General features: G+C 51.7%; 2 protein-coding genes across 6 annotated transcripts; both read right to left on the bottom strand.

The window, feature by feature from the left end:
- Positions 1–2,573: 2,573 nt before the first annotated feature.
- Positions 2,574–8,192, bottom strand: TIGD3 (tigger transposable element derived 3). The gene is made up of 2 exons (XM_082409727.1): positions 6,319–8,192; positions 2,574–5,378 (listed from the first exon to the last, which is right to left on the bottom strand). The coding sequence occupies exon 2, from the start codon at positions 5,360–5,362 to the stop codon at positions 3,947–3,949; it is 1,416 nt and encodes a 471-aa protein (XP_082265853.1). The 5' UTR covers positions 5,363–5,378; positions 6,319–8,192; the 3' UTR covers positions 2,574–3,946.
- Positions 8,193–8,343: 151 nt separating this feature from the next.
- DPF2 (double PHD fingers 2) lies at positions 8,344–22,192 on the bottom strand. Of its 5 annotated transcripts, none has more exons than XM_082409728.1 (13): positions 22,037–22,110; positions 21,119–21,187; positions 17,365–17,525; positions 16,878–16,985; positions 16,388–16,551; positions 15,446–15,538; positions 15,188–15,266; positions 14,639–14,680; positions 13,481–13,618; positions 13,225–13,353; positions 12,960–13,072; positions 12,003–12,084; positions 8,344–9,656 (listed from the first exon to the last, which is right to left on the bottom strand). In XM_082409728.1, exons 2-13 carry the CDS (start codon positions 21,175–21,177, stop codon positions 9,580–9,582), a joined length of 1,245 nt encoding a protein of 414 aa, XP_082265854.1. In that variant the 5' UTR covers positions 21,178–21,187; positions 22,037–22,110; the 3' UTR covers positions 8,344–9,579. The 5 variants fall into 5 exon arrangements, with proteins under 5 accessions (XP_082265854.1, XP_082265855.1, XP_082265856.1 ...); XM_082409729.1 differs by having other exon boundaries at positions 21,119–21,201; positions 22,037–22,078; XM_082409730.1 differs by lacking the exon at positions 21,119–21,187 and having other exon boundaries at positions 22,037–22,192.
- Between the last annotated feature and the right edge of the window lie 9 nt (positions 22,193–22,201).

Raw genomic sequence — 22,201 nt, 5'->3', positions numbered from 1 at the left:
TATATATTTTTTTCTTTTTTTCTTTTTCTTTTTTTGGCTGTGCTGCACAGCTTGCGGGATCTTAGTTCCCTAACCAGGGATTAAACCTGAACCACAGCAGTGAAAGCGCCAAGTCCTAACCACTGGACCACCAGGGAATTCCCTGATTATGTATATTTAAAAAAAAGAAAAAGAAAAAGAATTGTCACAGCTGAAGAGAATTGGGAGGTAGAATGGGAGAAATTAGAGCGCAACGCAGAGATAAAAGGAGATGGGGAACCAATCTTTCTGCTTTGGGGCTCTCTGGATCCCGTTCATCATCTTCTCAAGACTGATGTTGCTGCTGAATATAATAATAATAATAACAATAATATCTAACCTATATATAGTGCTTAAAATAGTGCCTGGCAAGTAGTAAACATTTTATAAATATTAATTTGTTTAATTCTCATGACTGACCCATATTATTTCTGCCTCTTGGGAACAGGGACTGTGTCTTATGCATCTTTGCTGCCCTGGAGCCTTGAATGCCTTCTGAACATAGAAACTTATAAATCAACTGAAATAATGCACATAATTTCTTTGTCCCCCATTTTGCATGTGGCAACACCTGCAAAATTGGATAGGACTGCCTGACCTTGATAAAAAAAAATTAGGTCTGTTGGGAATAGCCGAAGTCCTCTTCGCCTCCTCTGGCTCCTTACACCTTATGCCCAGTGCATGAGGAAGTCCCACCAACCTCAGTAGCTTCCTAACTTACTTGGTTTTCCGGTTTCTACTTTTGCTCCCTACCTCGCCATGTATTCTTCACGCAGCAACTAGAATTAGATTTTTTCAAACATAAAACATATCATGTTCCTCCTTTGTCTAAATCTCCCCACTCTCCCCCCCCCAAAAAAAGAATCTTCCTGTCTCACTTCCAATGAAATGTAAGTGCTGCCAGCTCAGAGGCCCCTGCCCACTTCTCTGCCCTCCTCCTCTGCTTGGTCTTCTCTCATTTTCTGTTTCTTAAACCTGTCAAGCGGTTTCTAACTGTAGATATTTGTACCTGCTGTTCCCTTTGCAGAGAACACTTCCTTTGGAAGAATGGGTGTTCCCTTCTTATCAGTCACAACTCCCCCCAGCATTTCCCTGATTCCCCTCTCCCAGTCACTCTCTAGGACATGGTTGTTTTATTTTCATCTTGGCACTTACTGCTGTCCACAATCACCGTGTTTATTTCTTTACTTGTCTTTTCTTTATCCCCTCTACCAGAAAGGAAGGGTTTAGCGAGGAGGATCCTCTCTGTCTTGTTCAGCACTAGCTTCAGGTCCCAGAACAGGACCTGCTCCACAAGCAAAGCGTTCAGTAAATACGGCTTGAATGAGCCCATGGAGCCACCCACCAAAATGTAACTACGATACGCGATATCAATGCAAGAAAAGAAGAGATGACTGGTGGCTTTTTCTTTATGGCCGCGCTGCATGGCTTGCGGGATCTTAGTTCCCTGATCAGTGATCGAACCTGGGGCCCAGGCTGAGAGAGCGCCAAGTCCTAACCATTGGACTGCCAGGGAATTCCCTTTTTTGGGGGGACTGGTGGCTTTAAAAAACAAGCTCTGGAAAGAAGTCAGCAGGAAAACCCTTTGATTTATCCGGCTCCTCCAACAGGAATACGACACCTGAGAACAGATTGCTTATCTGCCCCTCGGTTGCTTTGGTCAGGCCTTTAGAGATCATGTAACTTTTGGCTTCAACATTTAAAAAGAGATATGTCAGAACTGGAATGACTTCAGAAAAAGGACAATTTGAATGAATACACGTGGGACTTCCCTGGTGGTCCAGTGGTTAAGAATCCGCCTTCCAATGCAGGGGATGCAGGTTTGAGCCCTGGTCGGGGAACTAAGATCCCACAGCCCTCGGGGCAACTAAGCCCGCACACTGCAACTACTGAGCCTGCGAGCTCTGCAGCCCGTGCGCCACAACTAAAGAAGCCCGCAACGAAGACCCAGCACAGCCAAAAAAAAAAAGAAAAAGAATACAGGTAGGAAAGCAGAATCTGTGAGGAAAGGCTGAATGATTTGGGACCTTAGGCAGAAATGGAAAGCCAGCAGGCAGCTTCGGAACTGTTTACAAGTGAGGGGACAGTGACACACCTTTGTCTCACTGTCGGGCTGCCAGGTGTTGAGGTGGTCGGCGAGGACGATGAGCCACTGAAAGAACGGTCGGTCTTTACTCACTGACCTCACTGACCGCTACTGTCCGAGAGGCAGAAGGAGGCACCAGCTCCCCAGGGGTCCATTTTCCCCAATGGAACAGCACTGGGGAGGGTCAGATGACACGGTCTCCTGCCTCTTTAAGGACTGTGGGAGTGGGGTGGGGAGTGGGGGAAGGGAGGGAGAGAAGCGTTGGGAGTGAAAGGTACTACATCAAAGAGGAGGAAGGGTCTCAGCCCACGCCCCCAGTAAGGAGGTGCTGGCGAAGCCCCTAGAAAGCGCCTGAGCTGAGGCCGCATGAGGAGGTCCCCGGGCTGGTCTGAGTCCTTGACTGTGATGCTCCCCAGAAAACCACACCGCCCTGGCTTGTGATTCCTGCGCTCGGCCTGAAAGGCCTCAGCAGCCAGAGTCTGTCTGTGTCCAAAGTCCTGGTCCTTTCCAGGTAAGCCATCCTCTTCCCATCCTGCTCCCGTGCATGATCTGGCTCAGGCCTCCCCATCTGTCACTGGGACCAGTGGGAGTTTCTCTGCCTCTAGGTCTCACGTCTTTGACCCACCCTCCACATCTCAGTGTTCTAGAACCTCACAAATGACCTGTCCCCACCATGAGTGAAACCCTTTGGGGGTGCCCCACCACCAGGCTTCGTGGGCTACAGGCGCCTCCTGCTTCCCGGGCCTCCCCGTGCTCTCTCGGGACTGCTGCCTCCTCGCCTGCCGCCCTATCCTCCTTGCCAGGACTATCCTTCCCACTCCTCTGTCTGTCTTTCTGCTGTAGCTCAAAGCTCACCTCCTCCCAAGGCTCCCCAGGGCCACAGCACTGTACACACGCCTTTATGACGACCCTTAATCACACTCCACTGTCACTGTCTGCAAGGTCCTGCCTGGCAAGGACACCATCTTTGCAACCTTGTCATGCAGGAGGCCTTGCTGAAGAGATGTTGTGAAATGATCACATGAATGAAAAGAAAAAATGAATGGCTATTCCAAATTCTGGCTCCTTTTTTTTGGCCACTCGGCTTGCAGGATCTTAGTTCCGTGACCAGGGATCGAACCCAACCCTCGCCCTCTCAGCAGTGAGAGTGCAGAGTCCTAACCACTGGACCACCAAGGAATTCCCCTGGCTCCTTTTTGTTCCCCTAGAAAGTCCCTAGCCTGTCCCTTCCTTCCTCAGACACCACCCCTACCATGACAATCTGAGAGAGAAATCAGAGCGGCAGAATGTCCTCGGCAATACTTGGGATCTGCCTGTTTGCCCATGAGGAGTCCCCACGTCCTGGGAGTCCCTCCTGCCAGAAGAGGTTCACTACTGGTCATCCGCAGACAGCTCCGGACAGCCGCGTTGCAGCAACCCTCAGCAATCAATTTAAAAAATCTGAGTTGAAAGTTTTCACCCTTCTCCCATGAAAATAACACCCTGGCCTCTTTTCTGATTAAAAACTTTATTTCCAGAAGCAGAACTGTTTTTAACACAGAATTCAAGGGATCGACCTGTCTGTAAAGCCCGAATTCCACCTTCCCAAGTCCCTGACTCCACAGAGGTTCAGAAACTATGCAGCCTAGCTTCACTCCCTGACACCCCATCTTTAGACCCTCTTCTCGGGGCTTGGAGAACTTTCGCTCAGAGCTTAGACTTAGTCTCCCAACTTGTCTCCCTTCAACACCTTTCACAAAAGCTCCATTTCCACGGGAAAGAGACCAGCCCCCCATCTGCCTTCTGAGAGAGGGCGTTTCCATGGGAAACAGGAGAGGAGGGGGTTCCGGCTGGAAGGGCCCTTCACAGGCAGCAGAGTCGCTCCACCTCCTCCTCACAGGCGTAGAAATTTTCAAATAGCTCAGGGGCGGTGCCATTGCACTCAAACCACCTCCTCAACGTGCCCAGAGCCCGGAGGGCGTCGGCTTTGGTGGGCAGGGGCTCGAAGCTGTCCTCTCCGCCCCCCTCCTGGTCTTCAGTGCCCACCTCCTCTTTGCACCCTCCAGACACAGGCTCCTCACCCTCCAGGTCCACAAAGCGGGAAAACTCCTCGAGGCTCAGCCCACCGGGGACGGGTGGCATCTCCGAGGCTTTGTGCGGGGCCAGGGGCGTTTTGCCTGGAGCCAGCCCTTCCTGAACAAAGCTGCTCACAATGAGCTGGAGAGGCACCTTGGCCCAGGCCGCTGCTGCCATGTGTAGAGCATCCAGCACTGTGATGCCTGCCCCGGCCTCAGCTAGCGATGTGCCAGCCCTCTCGCTCTGGGCGGCAGCCAGCTTGCCCAACAGACGGCGCCGGTAATGGGCCTTAAAGGCCTGGACCACGGAGCTGGGCAGGGAAGGCGTGGTGCTAGCAGCGGACAGAGGCAAGAGCTTCACGTGGCCGAGCCCGGGCAAGCCTGCCAACTCCTCCACCACTCGGGCAGCCAGCAGCAAGGCTACCTGTCGGCCCTGCCGCCCCATGTCCCGATCAAACTGTGCCAACCATTCTGACCAGGGGATGGCCAGGTCAGGGTGGTAGGAGGCGGGCAGGGCCTCACTGCTGACCCCAAAGAAGCATCTTGGGGCAGCCTGGAGCCCACTGACCAACACCCGCCGTTTCTCTGTGCCCCTGCTGTTGGCACACAGCAGTACCTGTACCCGATCACACACACCCACTCTGCCGGGCACTGCCCGATATAGCAAGGGCACTTCAGCACACCCAAAAATGTCCTCTGGGGAGAAATCTTTAAGAGAAAGAGGCAGCTGGGCCTGAGGCGTGGGAGCTAGGGGAGGCGGCTCAGGGGTGAACGGAGGCGCCACTATGTGGCGGGCCCCGAAGCCCACGTTGTTTCGGCGTTTCCAGCGGACCAGCCAGCCGATGCTGGGCACAAAGTCCTGGCCCATGACGTCGGCCAGCTCCTTGGCTTTGTGGAGCAGCATGGGCCCCGTCACGTCCCAGGCCTTGGCCTGGGCTATGTGGTACCAGCAGAGCAGAGCCTCATCGATCCCGCTGTACTTGGACTCCCGCTTGCGTTTGCGCTCCCGGTTGGCCGTGCCACTGCACCAGTCCGCCAGCAGCTTCTCCTTATTCTTGCAGATGCGGGAGATCTGGGGCTGGGAGACCTGGAAGCGCCGGGCCACCTCCGACTGGGACATCTTGGACTCATCCAGCAGTTCCAGCACCTGGATCTTCTCGGCCAGGGACAGGGCGTGAAGCTTCTTCTTGCTGCACAGCTCCATGGCGTCTCCACAGCACCTTTGTGGGGAGGAAACGGTGAGCGGGGGCAACGGTGGAGGCCACTCGTGTTGGGAGAGGAGGTCAGTATGAAAAGAGATGTATGAGGCTGGGAGATAGGCTGGTGTCGGGGAGAGGCCAGGGAAGACTGGACCAGCTGGAAGAGGGTGAGGGCACCCTGAGCAGGAGGTGAGAGGGCTGGGCTCAAAGGAAGGGAAATGGCCAGGCTGAGCGAGCAGCGGGCCGGGCACTGATGGGGAGAAATGACAGAACAGAGCCCAGAGGAAGTGGCCCCCTGGTCAGAGGGAGAAGGGAGTCTGGGCTAGGGTTTGGGGGAGAAGGATGAATAGATCCGAGGGGACAGCTGCAGAGGCAACAAAGGAGAGTGGACGGGCGAGGACAGGGGGCCTGGGGCCGAGTGGGGCAGGTGTAGGGATAATCAGAGCTGGCGGGAGGAATCCCCGAGAGGGGGAGGGGGATGGGGATGATGGCCTAGGCTGGATTTAGATGAAGATGTTTGGGGCAGGGTGGTGGAGTGAATGAACAGAATTGAGGTGACAGGTGTACAGACGACAAAGAGGGACGGATAGGGGGCTGAAGGAGCAAGTCTAATTTGGTGCTGGGTCCTGAGCAGGTGAGGCTGGGCCAGGGTCCTGCCTGGAAGGGGAGTAGGAGCACAAGGCCGAAAGGGCAGGTGCACAGGCGACAAAGGGCCAGAGGGGTTAGGAGGCCGCGGGCAGCGAGAGGGGCGGGGTGTCCTCAGCCGGGAGGGTCGTGGCCTGGGAGGGGTACCACGGTGCGGGGACGAGCGTCCGGGACCCAGGCAGGCCGGGAGTCGGGCTCCGCAACCCGGCCGGCCTCTCCCCACGGTGACCCGGGGTCCGTCGGCAGGACGGACCCAGTCATCCGCCCGCCGGGCCTCCAGGCCTCCCCGCCTCCCCGCCTCCCGCTCCGCACCCACCTCAGGCGCTCGTCCCGCGGCTCCCGCCCCGGCCCCGGCCCGGCTCCCGAGCCCCTATCCCGGCGGCTACGGGAGAGCAGGGGAGGGACGCGCGGAGCGGACAGAGGGGCTGCGCGGGCGACGGGCGCGCGCACAGCAGGACCCCAAGCGCGCCGCCCGCGCCGGGCCCTCTCCCGACAGGGAAGACCGCGGTCCGCCGTTCCGCTCCCACCGCCTCAGCCCCGCCTCGGCCCAATTAGATTGGCCTTCGGTGGCGTCCGTCCCGCCCCTGGCTAAGTCTCATTGGACATAGCGAAAGTGGCGGGTCGCCGGGTCCCCCGGGGGACGGAGCTCCCAGTGCTAAGGGACGGCGAGGCGGATCCCGGACGCGGCGGGAGTCCTGGAGGCGCCGCCAGCCTCAGGGGTCCCGGCCCTCGGGGCCTGACGAGACTCTGGGCAGCGTGAACGCCGGAGGTCTTCCTAGCCGTGACCCTAGGCAGCTGCCTCATCTGCCAAACAGGTCTAATACCCCTCATCGAGTGGTTTTTTTAAAAATGGAAGGTTTTAAGCTACACAAAAGATGTTACCATGGACAGCAGTGGCCTCACGTCTATCAGCCCGGCTACAATAAACTACTCGCTTGGGGCCAGTTCTGGTTTAGGGTGAGAAAAGTCTAATTTTTTTTTTTTTTTTGGCCATGCCACGCAGCATGCGGGATCTTAGTTCCCCAACCAAGGATCGAACCCGTGCCCCGGCATTGGAAGCGTGGAGTCTTAACCACTGGACAGCCAGGGAAGTCCCAAAGACTAATTTTTATTTAGTTTTGGTACCTGTTGGCAAGATTCTAGTTCCCAAACTCAAGATTTAATATTATTCCCTTCCTTGGTAGCCTTCAGTTCTTTGCAATCAAATATAGACTTTCTAACCTGGGGTCTAGTGCTCCCCATTGAGATCTAGCCTGCTTTCCTCTCCCTTCACAGCTCTGATTGGAGGGCTGGGGCCACAGATGAGTCCCCTTTCTCACAGCTTCCCTTCCTATCCCAATCCTGATCCCTCTTCCATCCTGCGGTATGCCATCCTAAATCCACCTCCTGCAAACTTTCCAAATTTCCTCACTTATGCCTGCTAGCGTTCTCATCAGCATTCTCACTTCTTACATTTTTCGTCTATCTGTTCTGGCCTTAGACTACTGAACCACCAAGGATCATGTCACTGCTTTCCTCCCTCTGCTCCAGGCCTACTTCCACGTAAAGGCACGAGGATGGGGGCGGTGTTGTCCCTAACACAGTTCCCAAACTAGAGCACCCTGCTTACCTAACTGAACACAAGGGCCTAGGCCACACCTTTCAGTAGGAAACAGTGGCTTTCAGACTGTCCCAGAAAACCTTAAAGATACTTCAGGGGGTTCATAACTGATTCAAATCTTTAAAATGGCTGCAGGAAAAGGAAACATTTTTGTACATGTATATATGCCTGGAGGAAGGCTGCAGCGCTGCGCTATGGGCTGAGTTCATGCACACTGCATACAATGAAAGTACGTCAGGCAAGCAAGGCTGAGGTATCTCTCTGCTCATGTTCATTACTCGTACAAAAAGGTTTCATGTGTTTCACTGTGATGTCATTAATTTTCCTGTCATTATAATCAAGCTTCTGGACCTATTTTTAAGTATCTGAAATCGCAAGGTCAACTGTTACAAACCTGTCACCACTTGCATATACAAATCCAGCAGAATTTCCTCCAAACCAACAAAAATACAGAAATAAACAGGATTTTAAAGTTATTTTTTAACCCAAATTTTGTATTAGTCAAAACAACTTAATTGTTCTTTATAAAAAAATTGTTATAACCTAATTTACATAAGAAATTAAAACAAATACCCAATTTTATATCAACTTAATCTACTGAGGTTAAGCAAAAATTTTAATTTGGGGTAAAAGCTATGCTTCAAAACATTTAAAAGCCACTGTCCTAAGGAAGAAAGTTTTAGGATGAAGTGGCCTTAACCAGGAAAGGGAGTCTGGAGATAAAACAATCCAGCAGAGGGCTCTGTGTAAAAATGTTTATTTGTACTAATGCTTAGAATACAGGAACTAAAGAAAGAAAGAAAAAAAAAAAAAAGACACCTCAACTCCAAAATGACAGTGAATTAGGGCCTGCCCACAGCCAAGGGGAAGGACACTCCAGGGTGTCCTGGCATGGACTGTCCCCGCCCCCCACACTACTTAACGTGTCACCAGGCAGAAAATTGAAGAATCAGGGTGCGAAGACCTTACCAGCTGCTAGCGAGTGTGCCAGGGAAGAAAGGGATGTCTATGCGGCTTCCCCACCACCCAGGAGCCAGGATACACAGAGCAGGAGGCAGAGGCTCCCAATTCAGTTACGGGCAGGAGCTGAATGCCCAGGTCCAGGAAGAACAAAAAGGGGGTTTCGGAGGTAGGCTTTTTCATCGAGTTAAAAAACAGGCACATTATCCAACATCTCCCTGTGGCCCCCAAGCAGTTGGCCTGGCCCCCTAATGCTTCCCCTCTCCCCACAAAACCAAAGGGAATAAGGAGGGGAGGCAGAAGACAGGAAATAACAAGGGTGGGGAATGCTTCAGTCACTAGAGACCAGCGCCTGTGACAGTGAGCCAGACAAGCACAAGGAACAATCAGGTGAAGCTGCTACTCCCCGTGGGGTGGGGTGGTGGGAATGGGATAGAGCCAGGAGGGTGACCAAGAGCATCCTGGCTCAGGCAAAGGATCCTGGGTAGCAGGAACAGAGAGCCACAGAGAGCCACTCTGGGGGAAGGAGGCTGTGAGGCTAAGCAGCACAGAGGGCACCGGAAGCTTCTTGCAAGCTTGCTCAGTTCTCACTCCCAGCTGCTCTGGCAGAGGCCCCAGCCTGGCTCACCTCCAGGGGAAGGGGAAACCCTGGGGACCAGAGTGGAGGCAGAGCTGAGAGAAGTGAGCTGCTCTCCCACTCTTTCTCAGAGGACACGCTTTGAACCCTGTGAATACCAGGGCCGGGGCCCGAGGCAGACAGAGTGAATGCACTTCATGGAGAACAGTGAGAAGCTGGGCCCACAGGTATGCCTTGGGGCAGTGTGACGCTCCGTTCTCCCTGAGGGCCTGGGGCCAGAGGCGGTCAGAGCTGCCACCTCAGCTTGCTGCTGCCAAAGGCAGGTTGGCACGACCTCCCCGAGGTTCTCTGGACTTGTGAAAGAGATTAGGAAGGGAAGGTGGGTATGAAAAACAGGAGAGAAACAGCCCTAGATGTATGGGGGATCGGGGGTGGCCACATCAAGAGGAGTTCTGATTCTGGTAGATGGAAGCTTTCTCCTTCAGCAGGTCCAGACACAAGTGGCAGCTCCAACTTCCTGCAGAGAAGAGTAACGGGGTTAGGAGGGGCCCCGCACAATCCTCATCTGCTGTCCTACTCCCCACACCTCACCTCCAGTAGCAGGATTGGCTACAGGCAGGATGGGAGATGTTCTGCAGTAGCAAAGCTTCACAGTTATCCTGAGCAGGGAGGAACTCTAGGTCTCCAAATATCATGAAAAATAATTCTCAATGGAGATATAAGAAATAATCGCCTAGAGGCCTATTTCAGAATACAGACGCCTCTTGGCCTATTAAATCAGAATCACTAAAAAGGACCTGGGTAGAGATAAGTTTTTTAAAGCTTTAAAAAGCTTTAAACTTGTGATTACAGAAGAACCAGACTTCATTCTCAGGGCCCTGAAGGTTAGAATAAAGATCATGAATAGAGGCTCTAGAGAAACCAATATTGATTCCACATAAGACAGCTTTCTGTGAAGACCACGGAAAGATGAGAAGGGCTCCCCACCGTCACTAGGTGTCTAAGCAGAGGCTGAGGACCCAATCAGAGGAAAGGGGGCCAACTACGATGACCCAACTTGTTGTGACCCAAGTCTGGTTTCATAGAAAAACAGGAAATAATGTCCCTTATGAGAAAAATAACTAGCTCATACCTTGTTTATTAATATTTGCTATGGTTGGATTCTTCTATGCTTTTTTTTTTTGAGAAACAAAATTAGCCCTTAATGCCTTGAAGTTATAAGCATAATTGTACTTATGTGTATTCGAACATTATTCTGGGGGAAAGAATCCACAGCTTTTATCAGCTCTTCAGAGATATGTGACTCTCAAAAAGGTAAGATCCTTTCTGACCCAAAGGTAAATATGCAGCAGTTGATAAGCTTTTCTGTAAGTAGCCAGAAAGCGTTAACTACTTGAGGCTTCCTGAGCCACATACAGTCTCAGCCACGTCTTTTTTTTAAAAAAACCTCTCTTTAAAAATGTAAAAGTCGGGCTTCCCTGGTGGCACAGTGGTTGAGAATCTGCCTGCTAATGCAGGGGACACGGGTTCAAGCCCTGGTCTGGGAAGATCCCACATGCCGCGGAGCAACTAGGCCCGTGAGCCACAATTGCTGAGCCTGCGCGTCTGGAGCCTGTGCTCCGCAACAAGAGAGGCCGCAATAGTGAGAGGTCCGCGCACCGCGATGAAGAGTGGCCCCCGCTTGCCGCAACTAGAGAAAGCCCTCGCACAGAAACGAAGACCCAACACAGCCATAAATAAATAAATAAATTAATTAATTAATTAATTAATTTAAAAAAAGGAAAAGTAAAAGTCATTTTTAGCTTGTGAGCTATATGTACTAGCTGCAGCTAGGTGTGGCCAGAGGGTCATAGTTTGCAAACCCCTGACCTAGAGCCTAGACCATCTGATGGTTCTACGGGGTCCCCCTGCGAGCTGCCTGCAACTCTCCACTCAGTGTCTGACAGCACTTCATTAGGAAAGCCTTTCTACAGTTAATGTAGAATTGTGCCTGTGAACTGATATTTTATGATTTAAAAAACCCAAAAAACACACTACTTCTCCTCAAACATGGCATGACAGATGAAACTTATAAACGCGGTATGACAGATGAAAAAGCTGAGTGCTCCCCTGCAGCTGCTAAAGGACCCTCCGACTTTGTTAGTGGCCTCCTTCTCTAGGGGGTGACAGCAGTCTGACCTACACTACAAGTCAGCCCACATCACACAGTGAGCTACTTTCTCTCGCCTGTAATGCTGGCCCACATCCTTTGTCACAGTAACAGCTACTAGGCATTTGTGTCCTCCTGAGTAAGCTTCTGAACTTCTGTAAAGGAGGGGCTTCGGCACAGACACCTGGCTGGAAGAGGGCTTGCGGCGAGGCAGCCACTTTTTGGTGTCACCACTGGTTTTGTCGAAGACCTTCCATAAACTTGAAGCATCGTTAAGCACTGCTGGAGGGCCAGAGTGACCCACTCCGGCTCCAGGTTCAACTCCCTCCCCCGCACTGGCAGAAACAAACGCTCACATCTGTCGAGAGTGGAGTGCTAAAACTAGTCTCGCGTCAGACAAACTACGAACTGAGTTTCTTACACTTGTTGAAGGAAAACAAACCTCTCCTTCTGGTAATTATTCTCTGCTCAGCATCTGTTTTCTCTCAGGCTGTCGATTTTCTGTGTTTGTAAATGTTACCTGGTGATAATGTACAAACATTAAAGCCTCAAAGTTGCAATGCTAGGAAAGCACTCTGAACTGAGTGAAGGCAATGTGCCTACTCCCTAATCTGAAAGAATGTATCACTGATATGAGAACTCAATTACTGTACAGGTGATTTTCCAAGTTACTAATAAAATACTTGTTCTGAGTAAGAGATCAGGGAAACCTACCTTCAGGAGGCTCAGACATAGACGGGGTGAGACAATACATGTGGTAGCCACGATCGCAGTCATCACAGAAGAGCAGCTGGTCCTAGAGAAGGCAAGATGGAAGAGGAGGGGGGAGGTGAATGACTAACGGGCCTCAGCTGGGCCGCTGGGGACAGGTAGGAAGGAGGGCTTCTGCAGACACGGCTGCTAATTCCAGGAGGGGCAGGATAGATGGCAGTAAGAACAGACATGGGACCCTCTGGACAGAAAATCACTGCTGTCCACTTCCACCCAGACAGAGTCACTACTGTCATCCCACCTGGACGCCACCAGCCACCTAACGGATCTCATGGCCTCCACATTGTTCCCTCCCAATCTGTTCTCCACAGAGCAGCCAAAGTTACCTTTTTAAAATGTAAGACAAACCACATCACTCCTGATTAAACTCTCAGACCTGATGGCACCTTCCTTCCAGTCTCATCTTTTACTTGCTCTCCCACTGCAGGAGGGCTCCAGCTGGCCAGTGGCCTCAATCCACCCAGTGTGTCCACCTCTAGGCCTTTGTGCTGGCTACTCTTTCCTGGGAATACTCTCTCTCCAAATCTTCCTGGACTGTCTCCTTTGTATCATCCAAACCTCGACACCAACATCACCTCCTCAGAAAAGACCTCTATCTAAATCAGTTATCCAGTTACTCTCTGCCACGTTACTGGTTTCATTTTCTTCATGGAATATCATAAAAACGTCACCCATTTCCTTGCTTACTGCTTGTTCCCGCAAGAATGTAAACCCCATGAAAGCAGGGACCTTGTTTGTCTTTAGCGTGCTTATTGCCTAAAACAGTGTCTGACACAAAGTCGGTACTCAGTGAACACCTGCCAAACAAATCAAAGTTCCCACGGGTGGAAAGTACAGTTAAAAGCTGAGCAGGAGCGTGCTGGGGGCGGGGGGCGGAGGGGGACGGGACGACACACGCACATCGTTCTCGGAGGTGCCACAGATGTTGCAGCACTTGCACTCGATGCACTGCCAGCGGTAGGTCTTCACTGCTGCCATCATCACGGGGGTGAACTGGAGGCAGGACGGATGCCCTGTGGGGGGGAGCAAGTGAAACAGGCAGCCGGAGATCGGGGAGAAGCGAGGTGACCTGGTTGACTGTGACAGCCACTGGATGCTGGCAAGCCACGAGCCCCTCGGGGACTGGGTGCCGGCTAGGGCTGCCCTGGCCCTGGGTTGGAGGTACCTGAGCGGCCACAGTCAGAACAGGACACCAGCTCCTCGGGCTGTCCTGTCTTCTTGTTGATCTTGGAGTCCCCCAGGCAGAAGTCACAGTAGTTGTTGGGCAGGGCCAATCCATCGGGACCCTTCTTGGCTACAGGGAGAAAGGGAAGAACTTTCGTGATACCCACGTGGGCCTCTGGGTCTCTCAACATCCCGGCAGGGAGGGCTTTTCATAACCAGGCCGACTCCTGCTTGCCCCGCCTCTGACACCAGCTTACATTTCTGCTCCTCGGACCTCTGGGAAACCGGGGTGGGAGGCTGCGAGTCTTCCTTGTCCTCGCCCTCCTCCTCAGCCAAGTGGGAGTGGGCATAGTGGTAACTGAGGCCTGGTCGGTTCTTGTAACGTTTTCCACAAACTAAGCGCGGAGAAGATTGCAGAGAAAGGTGTCAGGATCCCAGAGTGCCACATCCCTGCCCCTCTAAGCTGTGGGCTCCACCTGAGGCAGAGGTAATCACCCCCATCAGCTCTGCTCAGGGACAGGCCTTTAGTGACAGCCGCCTCCCCTTGGCCAGGAACATCAGGCCTGGGGCTCTCCAGCTTCCATGGCTCTTCTCCCTACTAAACCCCAGCCCATGGCCACCTCTACTCCTCCACATAGGCTGTCTGGGAGGCTGAGCCCTTGCCCCATCACCGCCTGCCCTGGGAATAGTCTGGGGAGCTCCAGGTCAGGAGGGAGAGGAAATTTCTATAGTCCTGCAATATGGCAGGAAGGAGGAAAGGTAGCAGAGACTCCGAACTCTTTTGCCTCTCAGTAAATGAAGGAGGCTCATGCTACTCCACATACAACATAGCCCATCTCTGCCCAGATGAAGGAGCTAGGGGGTGGGTCTCTTGGGCATAACCTACCAACTGAGTCTGCTGGGGTAGCTGTCTCCCAAAGAAACTCAAAGACACTCCCACATCAGTGCCCTGCCCAACCCCCCCGGCCCCCAACCAGCAAGGAAAGCAGATCCCCATGAGGCATCTCAGTTTTGAGCAGTGATACCAAGAAGAGCAGGGGGCAGCAGGAAAGGAACAGGGAAGGGATGGGAGGAGGGGGTGGCGGGATGGTGGGGAACGTTAGCTGACCACTCTGTGTCCGTTTTGGGGCAGGGGGAGCAAAGGGATCTGTTTGTAACGGGTTCCTGGTAATGCTTTTGAAGCCACCCCATGCAGTGGGCCCGAGCAGCCCTAGGAGCAACTTTGTGGGAGACAAGCAGTGGTAAAGGCAGCTTCCAGGACTGTGAGGAGCGGAGCACAGTAGAAGGTCCATCGCTCCTATCCCCATGCCATTCCAGAGACTTTAAGACTAGCATCACAGATGAGAAAGGCAGGAACAAGGGAGGAGGGAAAAAGGGATAGGAAAACCAAAAGTCTGAAAAGTTGAGAGAGCTACCTCTCTGGGGCGCTTTCGAGGTATGCTTTTGTTTGAAACTATCTGAAAGACAGAAAGAAAAGTCATGAGAAGAAGGCCTTGATACACTTGAGACAGGTGCGGCAGCAGCAGGAAAGCGGAGCAAACGAGAGAGAAACCCCAGCGGTGATGGTGCTCCCGGGGTGGAGGGACAGAAGTGGGGCAAGAGAGAGAAAAGGGGGAGAGAGAACAGACATTGAAAAAGTCAGTGTTGGACTCCTGGGGCCCTGACTTGATTGGGGCCAGCAGACCTGGATGCCACCTATTTGAGGCCAACCCTGCCTGCTGTGTGTACCCCTCAGGGGTACCCCCACCCTGAGGACAGCAATCTCCCCCAGAGCATGCAGGGCTCACCCACCATGGAGCGGAGGCCAGGGCCTCTCAGGGATCTCAGAGGGAACCAGTCAGCAGGCAGGACAAAAGTCCAGGCTTGTTTTACCACTTTGAACAAGAACACAACCTTCCCTCCTCTCATATCCTGAGGAGCTGGGTCCAAGGCAAGGACTACCCACCCACTCGTGAGGCACTCACTGTCACAGGCATAGGGTTTATCTCGATCCTCCAGGATGGAAGCGTCCAGCTTCTTACGGGCACTGCCCACACCTTTACCCTGTGAAGAAGAGCAAAAAGATGCCCTTAATAAGGTGTCTAGGCCTGAGGAGTTAGACTCTCCTGGAAGCTGGCTGCTAATCTCACTCAAGAGGGAAAATGGCAACAACAGGCAATAAAACAGTGGGACTGTGCAGGCTACCTGAGCCCCCAGGCTGCAGGGAGCACTTGGCCCCTCACCTTGGACTTCCCCTTGCCCCGACGCTTGGGAGTGTCTTCTTCATAGTCCTCATCATCGAGGTCATCCAGGAAGTCATCCGGTTCTAGGATCCGCTGAGTGGACAGGAAGATCAGGATGGGCAGAAATAAGGAACATCCAAAAGCTCCCCCACGATGGGACGGGCCCAGGCCGCCCACAGCCTCCTCTGTGACCTGGTCCCTCCACTCCAGCCTCACTCCGCACTGCTGTTCTTTCAGTGCTTTGGGCTCTCCTTCCTCTGCGCCTCGCTTCATGTTGCTCCCCTAGCCTGGAATGCCTTTCCCATCATCTCCAAGTGGCTAAATCAAACCCCATGTTTTCATAAAGCTTTCCCTGATACCCCAAGTAGCTGTGGCCTCTCCTGCCTCTGATCTGCCACCTTAGGTGCATGTTAGTGGTGGTTCCCTTCCGACACCTCACTTCCCAGATTTAAATTAGAGCTTTCCTGCTCACCCAAGTAGGGTGGCCTGGTGGGAAGTTTTTGTTTTTCACTGATCTGCTGCAGCCTCCCCATATGTGAAATGGGCAACAATACCTATTTCATAAGGTTGTAGAGACTGGAGAAGATGATGGAAAAGCACTTAGCACAGTGCCTGGCATATTTTTAGCTCTTATTACTTTTATGTACTGTTTTATCTTCCTTGTTGGCAGGGACCAGGTCTGCATCACCCATGAAACCCCAGGCACCAAAAAACTTTGGTGGCAACAGAAGATGAATGAGAGTCTGTAGCTAGAAGGACAGGAGCAGGAAAGACTGGAAGGTAACAGTGAAGTTCTCGTTAAGGAATGGAGCAGGAACAGAACTCCAGGCGGCTGCCTCCAGGCCCACAGCTTCTACTTCTATTCTGATTACTGGGTGGCCTCTGGTGAAGAGGAGACTGAATTCCATCAAAGTTCCCTTAACCACAGTGTTAATCTTGTACCTTCCGTGCTCGACTGTTTGTCACAGGAAACTCGCCCAGGCTGTCATCATCAACTCGGGGATCTGGGGCGCCTCGCTTCTCCAGGGGGTCGGTGCGCAACAGAGCCTCTAAACTACTGCCGTCCTGAGAGATCAGCCCCTCCTTCTTCAGGGTCTGGTCTGTGTCTGCAGGCAAGGCCAGGAGGAGGCGAGGCTCAGAAGGGCTGAAAGCAGACCTCTCCGGGTGTTTAAAGTGCTAGACCAGCCACTAGCCAGTCACTGTCTTCTGGTCTCTGGCTGCCCAGGAACCAAGACACCATGGTTCACTTGGCACTGTAACTTATCTGTTTACCTGTCTCTTCCATTTGACTGAGTTCTTTACAGAAGGAATCACATCTCATTCGTTTTAGTATCTTTAGGATCTAGCACTGGGCCTGGTACGTAACAGGTGACTGGCAGGTCTCCTACTACACAGCAGGCTATGCCCCTGCTCAGGGAGGAGTGCGCTTTACCTGGTTTAATAGATGGGAAAGAGAGTCTTGGATCCTCAGGAGGGTGGGCTCGCCGCTTTTTCCGCCAGCGCCGGGCAGGGTACGAGTACAGCTGCCCAGAGGCCAATCCTGTGGAAGGGAAAAAGAGAGAGAAGTCAAGACCTAACCCTAGAAAATAATACCAAACACTTTCTGCATGAGTAGGCCCTGACTGAGTTCTAGAACAAGGGAGGAATGTGGACAGTGAGGGCCTGGGGACGGGGTGGGGACAGGAAAAAGAGACGTAAGCTCAGAGGCCTTGGCTAACACATAGCTCTCCAGAAGCCCAACGAGAGCTTCCGCAGCGCAGCCCTGCAGAAAACAGAGACGCTTCATCCTCCCTGGGCTTCTAATCACGGGAAGGCTATAATCACCCATGGGTGGAAGGCAGGAAGGAAAACCCTTTCAGCTGCTCATCCCCTAAGATGAGGACGCTTCTTCCTCCTTGTGCTCCTGAGTGGACCCTCACCTGGACCCCGGTGTCGCTTTTCCATCCAGATATAACAGTTGCTCTGTGCTACTCCGGTCTGTGAGTCCAAGAAAGGCAGGCGCACGCTGCGCTCAGCACAGAGGCGGGCATTGTAATTGTGGCACTGCTCCATTGCATCTTTGTAATACTGCTCCCCAAGGCTGCGGGAAAGACAAAGATCAGGTGTGTGTGTGTGTGTGTGTGTGTGTGTGTGTGTATGTGTTGGGCTGGTGCTGAGCTATCCCTTTCACTTGCCATCTGCTTCTCTAGAAGGCTCAAGGGACTCGGAGAGTGTCACTCTGCTTTTATTTGCTACCATTTCTGCCTCATGGGACACCAAGCCCCTTCACTAAGCCATTACGAGGAAAGGTACTTTACAAATAAATTACCGTCAGGAACACAGGATTTCATCATGTGTCTAATTGGACCTTAGTCTAACCCACAAAGAGGGGAAGAAAATAATGTTCATTCTGTGCCTCTCAAGAGTATAACCCTGTGCTAGCCAAGATACTATTTCTCTTAACCCTCAGGATTCTGAGAAGCAGAGGTTAGCTCCTTTTTACAAATGAGAAAAGAGTTCAAAAAGGTCTGGGGGACTTATGAAACTATATTTAGCAAACTCTATACAAACTCTATCTATACAAACTATCTATACAATGAAATTCTACTTAACCATAAAAAAAAAAAAAAAAAGAAGGAAGCTCTTCGTGTGCTAACATTAAACAATCTCCAAGATAACTAGAAAAAAAAAAAGGTACAGGGCTGAGGAGTGTTATAGGATGCCACCATTTATGTAGCCAATTGGTGGAAAAGAAACTGTAGGCCTCCAAGGAGAAAAACCAGGTGACTAGGGGACTTTCTCCTATGTGCCATTTTATATCTTCTGAATTTTAAACTAGGTGTTTAGCCAACTAACTAATTCTATATACTAATTTTACAATCAATGGAAAACATCAGAAAATACTTGAACACTCTCGAAGACTACTTTTTACTGAGTACCATTACACTGATACAAAACCTGTTTCCTCAAAGGCCTATCCTAGGCCCTTCTCCATTCTCACACCATCAAATTTTTTAGGAAAGAAACTTCTTGGACTCAAAAGATTCAATTTGAAATCTGATTTTTTAAAGTGCTTTAAAAAGCTGCAAAACTGCACAGTGCCAGGAGTTATCTGGTTCTAAGAAGCATGTATGGGCTTCCCTGGTGGTGCAGTGGTTAAGAATCCACCTGCCAATGCAGGGGACACGGGTTCGATCCCTGGTCTGGGAAGATCCCACATGCCGCAGAGCAACTAAGCCTGTGCGCCACAACTACTGAGCCTGCGCTCTAGAGCCCGCGAGCCACAACTACTGAAGCCTGTGCACCTAGAGCCCGTGCTCTGCAACAAGAGAAGCCACTGCAATGAGAAGCCCGCGCACTGCAACAAAGAGTAGCCCCGGCTCACCACAACTAGAGAAAGCCAGCGCACAGCAACGAAGATCCAACGCAGCCAAAAATAAAAGTAAATAAATTAAGAAGCATGTATATAGAACCAATCTTGTTCTCATGCTTCAGGGTTTAACAAGTACTTTAGTATGGGAACTTTAACTATATTCACATTTATATATCCAATCAATCTCAAAATAAACAAAATGAGGGCAGAGATGATTTCTTTCCCACAATATCCTCAGTACCCATGACGGTGTCTGAAACATCTTGACTAAGGAGTAAAAAGACCTGTCTTGGCTGCAAGTCACCACATAAACGTGGACATTTAATCAACCTACGTGGACCTCAGGTTCCTATGCTATTGACTGGGGAGGCTGAACTAGATAAGCTCTGACATATTCTACAAGAGGGAGACTCCTAGCAAGACAAGCTGAACCGAGGTCCTCTGTTGTTTATGTCCATAACTCAAGCTACAGCAACAAACCCTTCTCTGGAATCTGAGGGGGGCTTTCACTGGGCAGCCACAATAGACCACTTAGGCACAGCTTAGCACATTCCCAGCAACTGAAAAAGACACACACTGCACACACATCTTGTGACACCACAAGACAGCCTGGCTTGATTCAATGAGCCGTAATGACTGTAATTTGAGGTAGGCATGAATCCTGTATTGGAGAGTAGAGCGAAGGGAACAGGCTCATATTTGCTCGCCTTTAGGAGGCAGCCATGTCCTCACTAAACAGAGGAAAACTGGATAAACAAGGCTGAGTGCAGCAGCTCCTTTGTTTCCACTGATGGGAACTGACACTGACACTGTAAGTCAAATGGAAGGAAGGGCTAGACAGGCTGAGAGCTGCAAAGTCAGAACAAGGAAGCTGGAAACAGCTGGGGGGGATGGATGAGAGATGTTCTATCAAAGCTCTTGTGAGTTAAGTGGGATTTCGGAAGGTGGGGCAAACTGTCTCGTGAGTAAGAGAGCTAGCTGAGAATGAAACACCAGTTGGAGGAAGAGAGGATCTGATGAGGATAGAGCAAGAGAGAATGAGAGAGATCTCTTAAGAATCTAAGGCTCCTGTTTCAAGAAATTTCAAGGTAACATCATTCTCCAGATCTTGTTACCTAACTCAGAGGATTTCAAAACCAGTCAGCAACCATAGCTATTTTATACTATTATTTTGCCCTAGTAAGACCCCTTAAAGATTGTTTCAATTCTGACACCACATTTGGGAGGGACAGAGAATTTATAAACAGGGCAATTCTTCTCCCAGAACAAGATGCAAGTCAGAAAAGATGAGCTAGCAGTCCTGACCTCGATGTATAACCTCAGCTGTCAGAAGACTAGGCACACCATGATCAAGAGAAGCGCCAGAAAAGCACCTCTTTCCAGGATGAGAATGGTACAGGAAGACTGCAAGTCCCTTCTTAAAGGGCAAGTTCTGTAGGGAAATGTATTAACTGTGGTCCACAGCTCTCTGCAGCTAGAAATGAGGAGGAGAAAGTTGGTTTCTCATTACTGGTATTCAGGAACCAGTGGCTGGTGACCCTCACGATCTCTACAGTTCTTTAAAGAGAAATAAGAAGTCGTGCTCTATTTAAATGGCCAAACCCTCATTTCTAACATCACACAAAAGGGTTGCTAACCCTATTTCCCAGATGAAAGTCTTCCAACATAAAGAATCTCATTACATATAACTCTTAAACCTAGGCTAGTCTGACATTCCCCCAGTACAGTAAGGTTTCCAAGGTAGAAGCTTTGATTCTTTTTCGAGAAGCATGAAACCTGTGTAAAACCTCCCCTTACAATGGGACAGGGGGAGTCAACAAAGAGAAAGGTAGGGAAACAAAGAAAGAACATCTGAGTCAAGAAGGATAACTATATAAATGGCAGATCAACAGCATCATTTCTAAATTGAGGGAAATGTCAGCTTGAAGAGAGAGCTGGGGAAACTGGAGTGGGCAGATCAGAGAGAAAGATAATAGTGTTGGGAGGGGGGGTGGCTGAAAGAGGCAGCAGGATGGAGCTGAAAGCCAAGTTAAAAAAAAAAAAAACAACCCACAAGAGGAGAAGGAGAAGGCACTTAGCTTAATGGAAGTGGGAAAGCATTCTCAAAGAAAAGGCTCCAGGCAGGGGGAGGGAGAGAAGCAAATGTACCCTTAAAAAGGGCTCTTGGGAAGAGTGGGGCTCAGCCCACCACAAAGACAGATGAGAAGCTGTGAGTCCTTTAGAAGAGTTCCCAAACCTTTACCTCGTCATTCAGTCAAAATCCAAAACTAGACACCTAGACAGCTCTCAATTTTCCTACCTCTGCAGCCAGCCAAACTTACCCATTAAAGGAGCTTGCTGTATTCGCCCACGGGGGGCATGAACCCACTGCAAAATTCATTCAGATTCTTCTGCAGGGAGGAGGCTGGGTTACATCAAGTCCCAAGGCATCTTTAACTCACAGCTAACAGGCCATTCTCCATTTACCCAACAACCATTAACTTTAACCTTGCTCGAAATCTACCCAGCCCAAGAGTATTGCAGAGCGAAGACGGGCGGCCTAGATGCCCATCTGGGCGGCAGGGCGGCCTGGACCGCGTCCGTCCAATGCCCGCTTTTGGATGGCTGGGATTGGGCGGCGCAAAGGCCCTATTCCCTGAAGTTCTTTCCCTCTGTATCTGCTCCTCAACAAATTCTTCCCAAGAATATTTTTGGTCTCGGGTACCTGATACTCAAGGACCACCCGCTCCCCCTCCCCCCCGCCCCGGAACATCACGGGGTTGTTTAGAATAAAACAGCCCAGAGTGCTTAACAGCGCCAGGGCTGCCGAGCCTGCTCTTCCAGGGCCGGTTGCGTGCAGCCGATGAGAAGGGGTCGGCGGCCGGGCCACTCCCGGGTCCGCCCTCTGCCTGGCTCCCCCGGACTGAGGCGTCTCGGGAGCGAACCCGGGACCGTCTCTCGTACGCAACAAGGGCGCCATACCCTGGAAACCCTCAGCATGAAGGCAGCGCCCAGACCGCATAGCCCCACAGGGAGGCTGCCCGTTAGGGGCTCCCGTGGGCCACCCTCAGGGCCTCCACAAGTTTCCAAAGAAGCGCAACGTCTTCTCCGGAGTCTCCTGTTGCCCTCCCCACTAGGAGTCGCAACAAGGCCTTCCCGGGCACGTCCCTCTCTCCGCCTCGTCCCTTCCCATACCGCCCCCTGCTCCCAGGCCCCTTACAAGACCTCCCGGCCTAGGAGACATCGAAACAGCCACTCACAGCTTCACTACATTTTCCACCACAGCCGCCATCTTCCCGGCTCCTTTCCCTCAGGCCGGGAGGCCCAAAGCCTGCAGCGCGCAGGCGCTGGGGCCGCACGGGGAACCAGTTTCCTCGTCCTTCTGCGCAGGCGCCGCCCGGGCGCGCCCGCCCGAGAGCGAGCGA

The sequence above is a fragment of the Balaenoptera physalus genome (genome assembly GCF_965194825.1).
Source record: "Balaenoptera physalus genome assembly, chromosome: 10".
Lineage (NCBI taxonomy): Eukaryota > Metazoa > Chordata > Mammalia > Artiodactyla > Balaenopteridae > Balaenoptera > Balaenoptera physalus.
Note: the sequence above shows the minus strand (reverse complement) of the source record. Positions and strands in the feature narration are given on the sequence as shown.

Excerpts from the sequence above, each read along its gene's own strand:
- DPF2 (XM_082409728.1), bottom strand. The coding sequence starts at position 21,177 with ATGAATTTTGCAGTGGGTTCATGCCCCCCGTGGGCGAATACAGCAAGC. Across the intron at positions 16,986-17,364 it reads AAAGCGACACCGGGGTCCAG|GATTGGCCTCTGGGCAGCTG; the intron begins GTGAGGGTCCAC and ends TCCCTTCCACAG. Across the intron at positions 13,354-13,480 it reads GAGGTCCGAGGAGCAGAAAT|CCAAGAAGGGTCCCGATGGA; the intron begins GTAAGCTGGTGT and ends TTCTCCCTGTAG.
- TIGD3 (XM_082409727.1), bottom strand. The coding sequence starts at position 5,362 with ATGGAGCTGTGCAGCAAGAAGAAGCTTCACGCCCTGTCCCTGGCCGAG.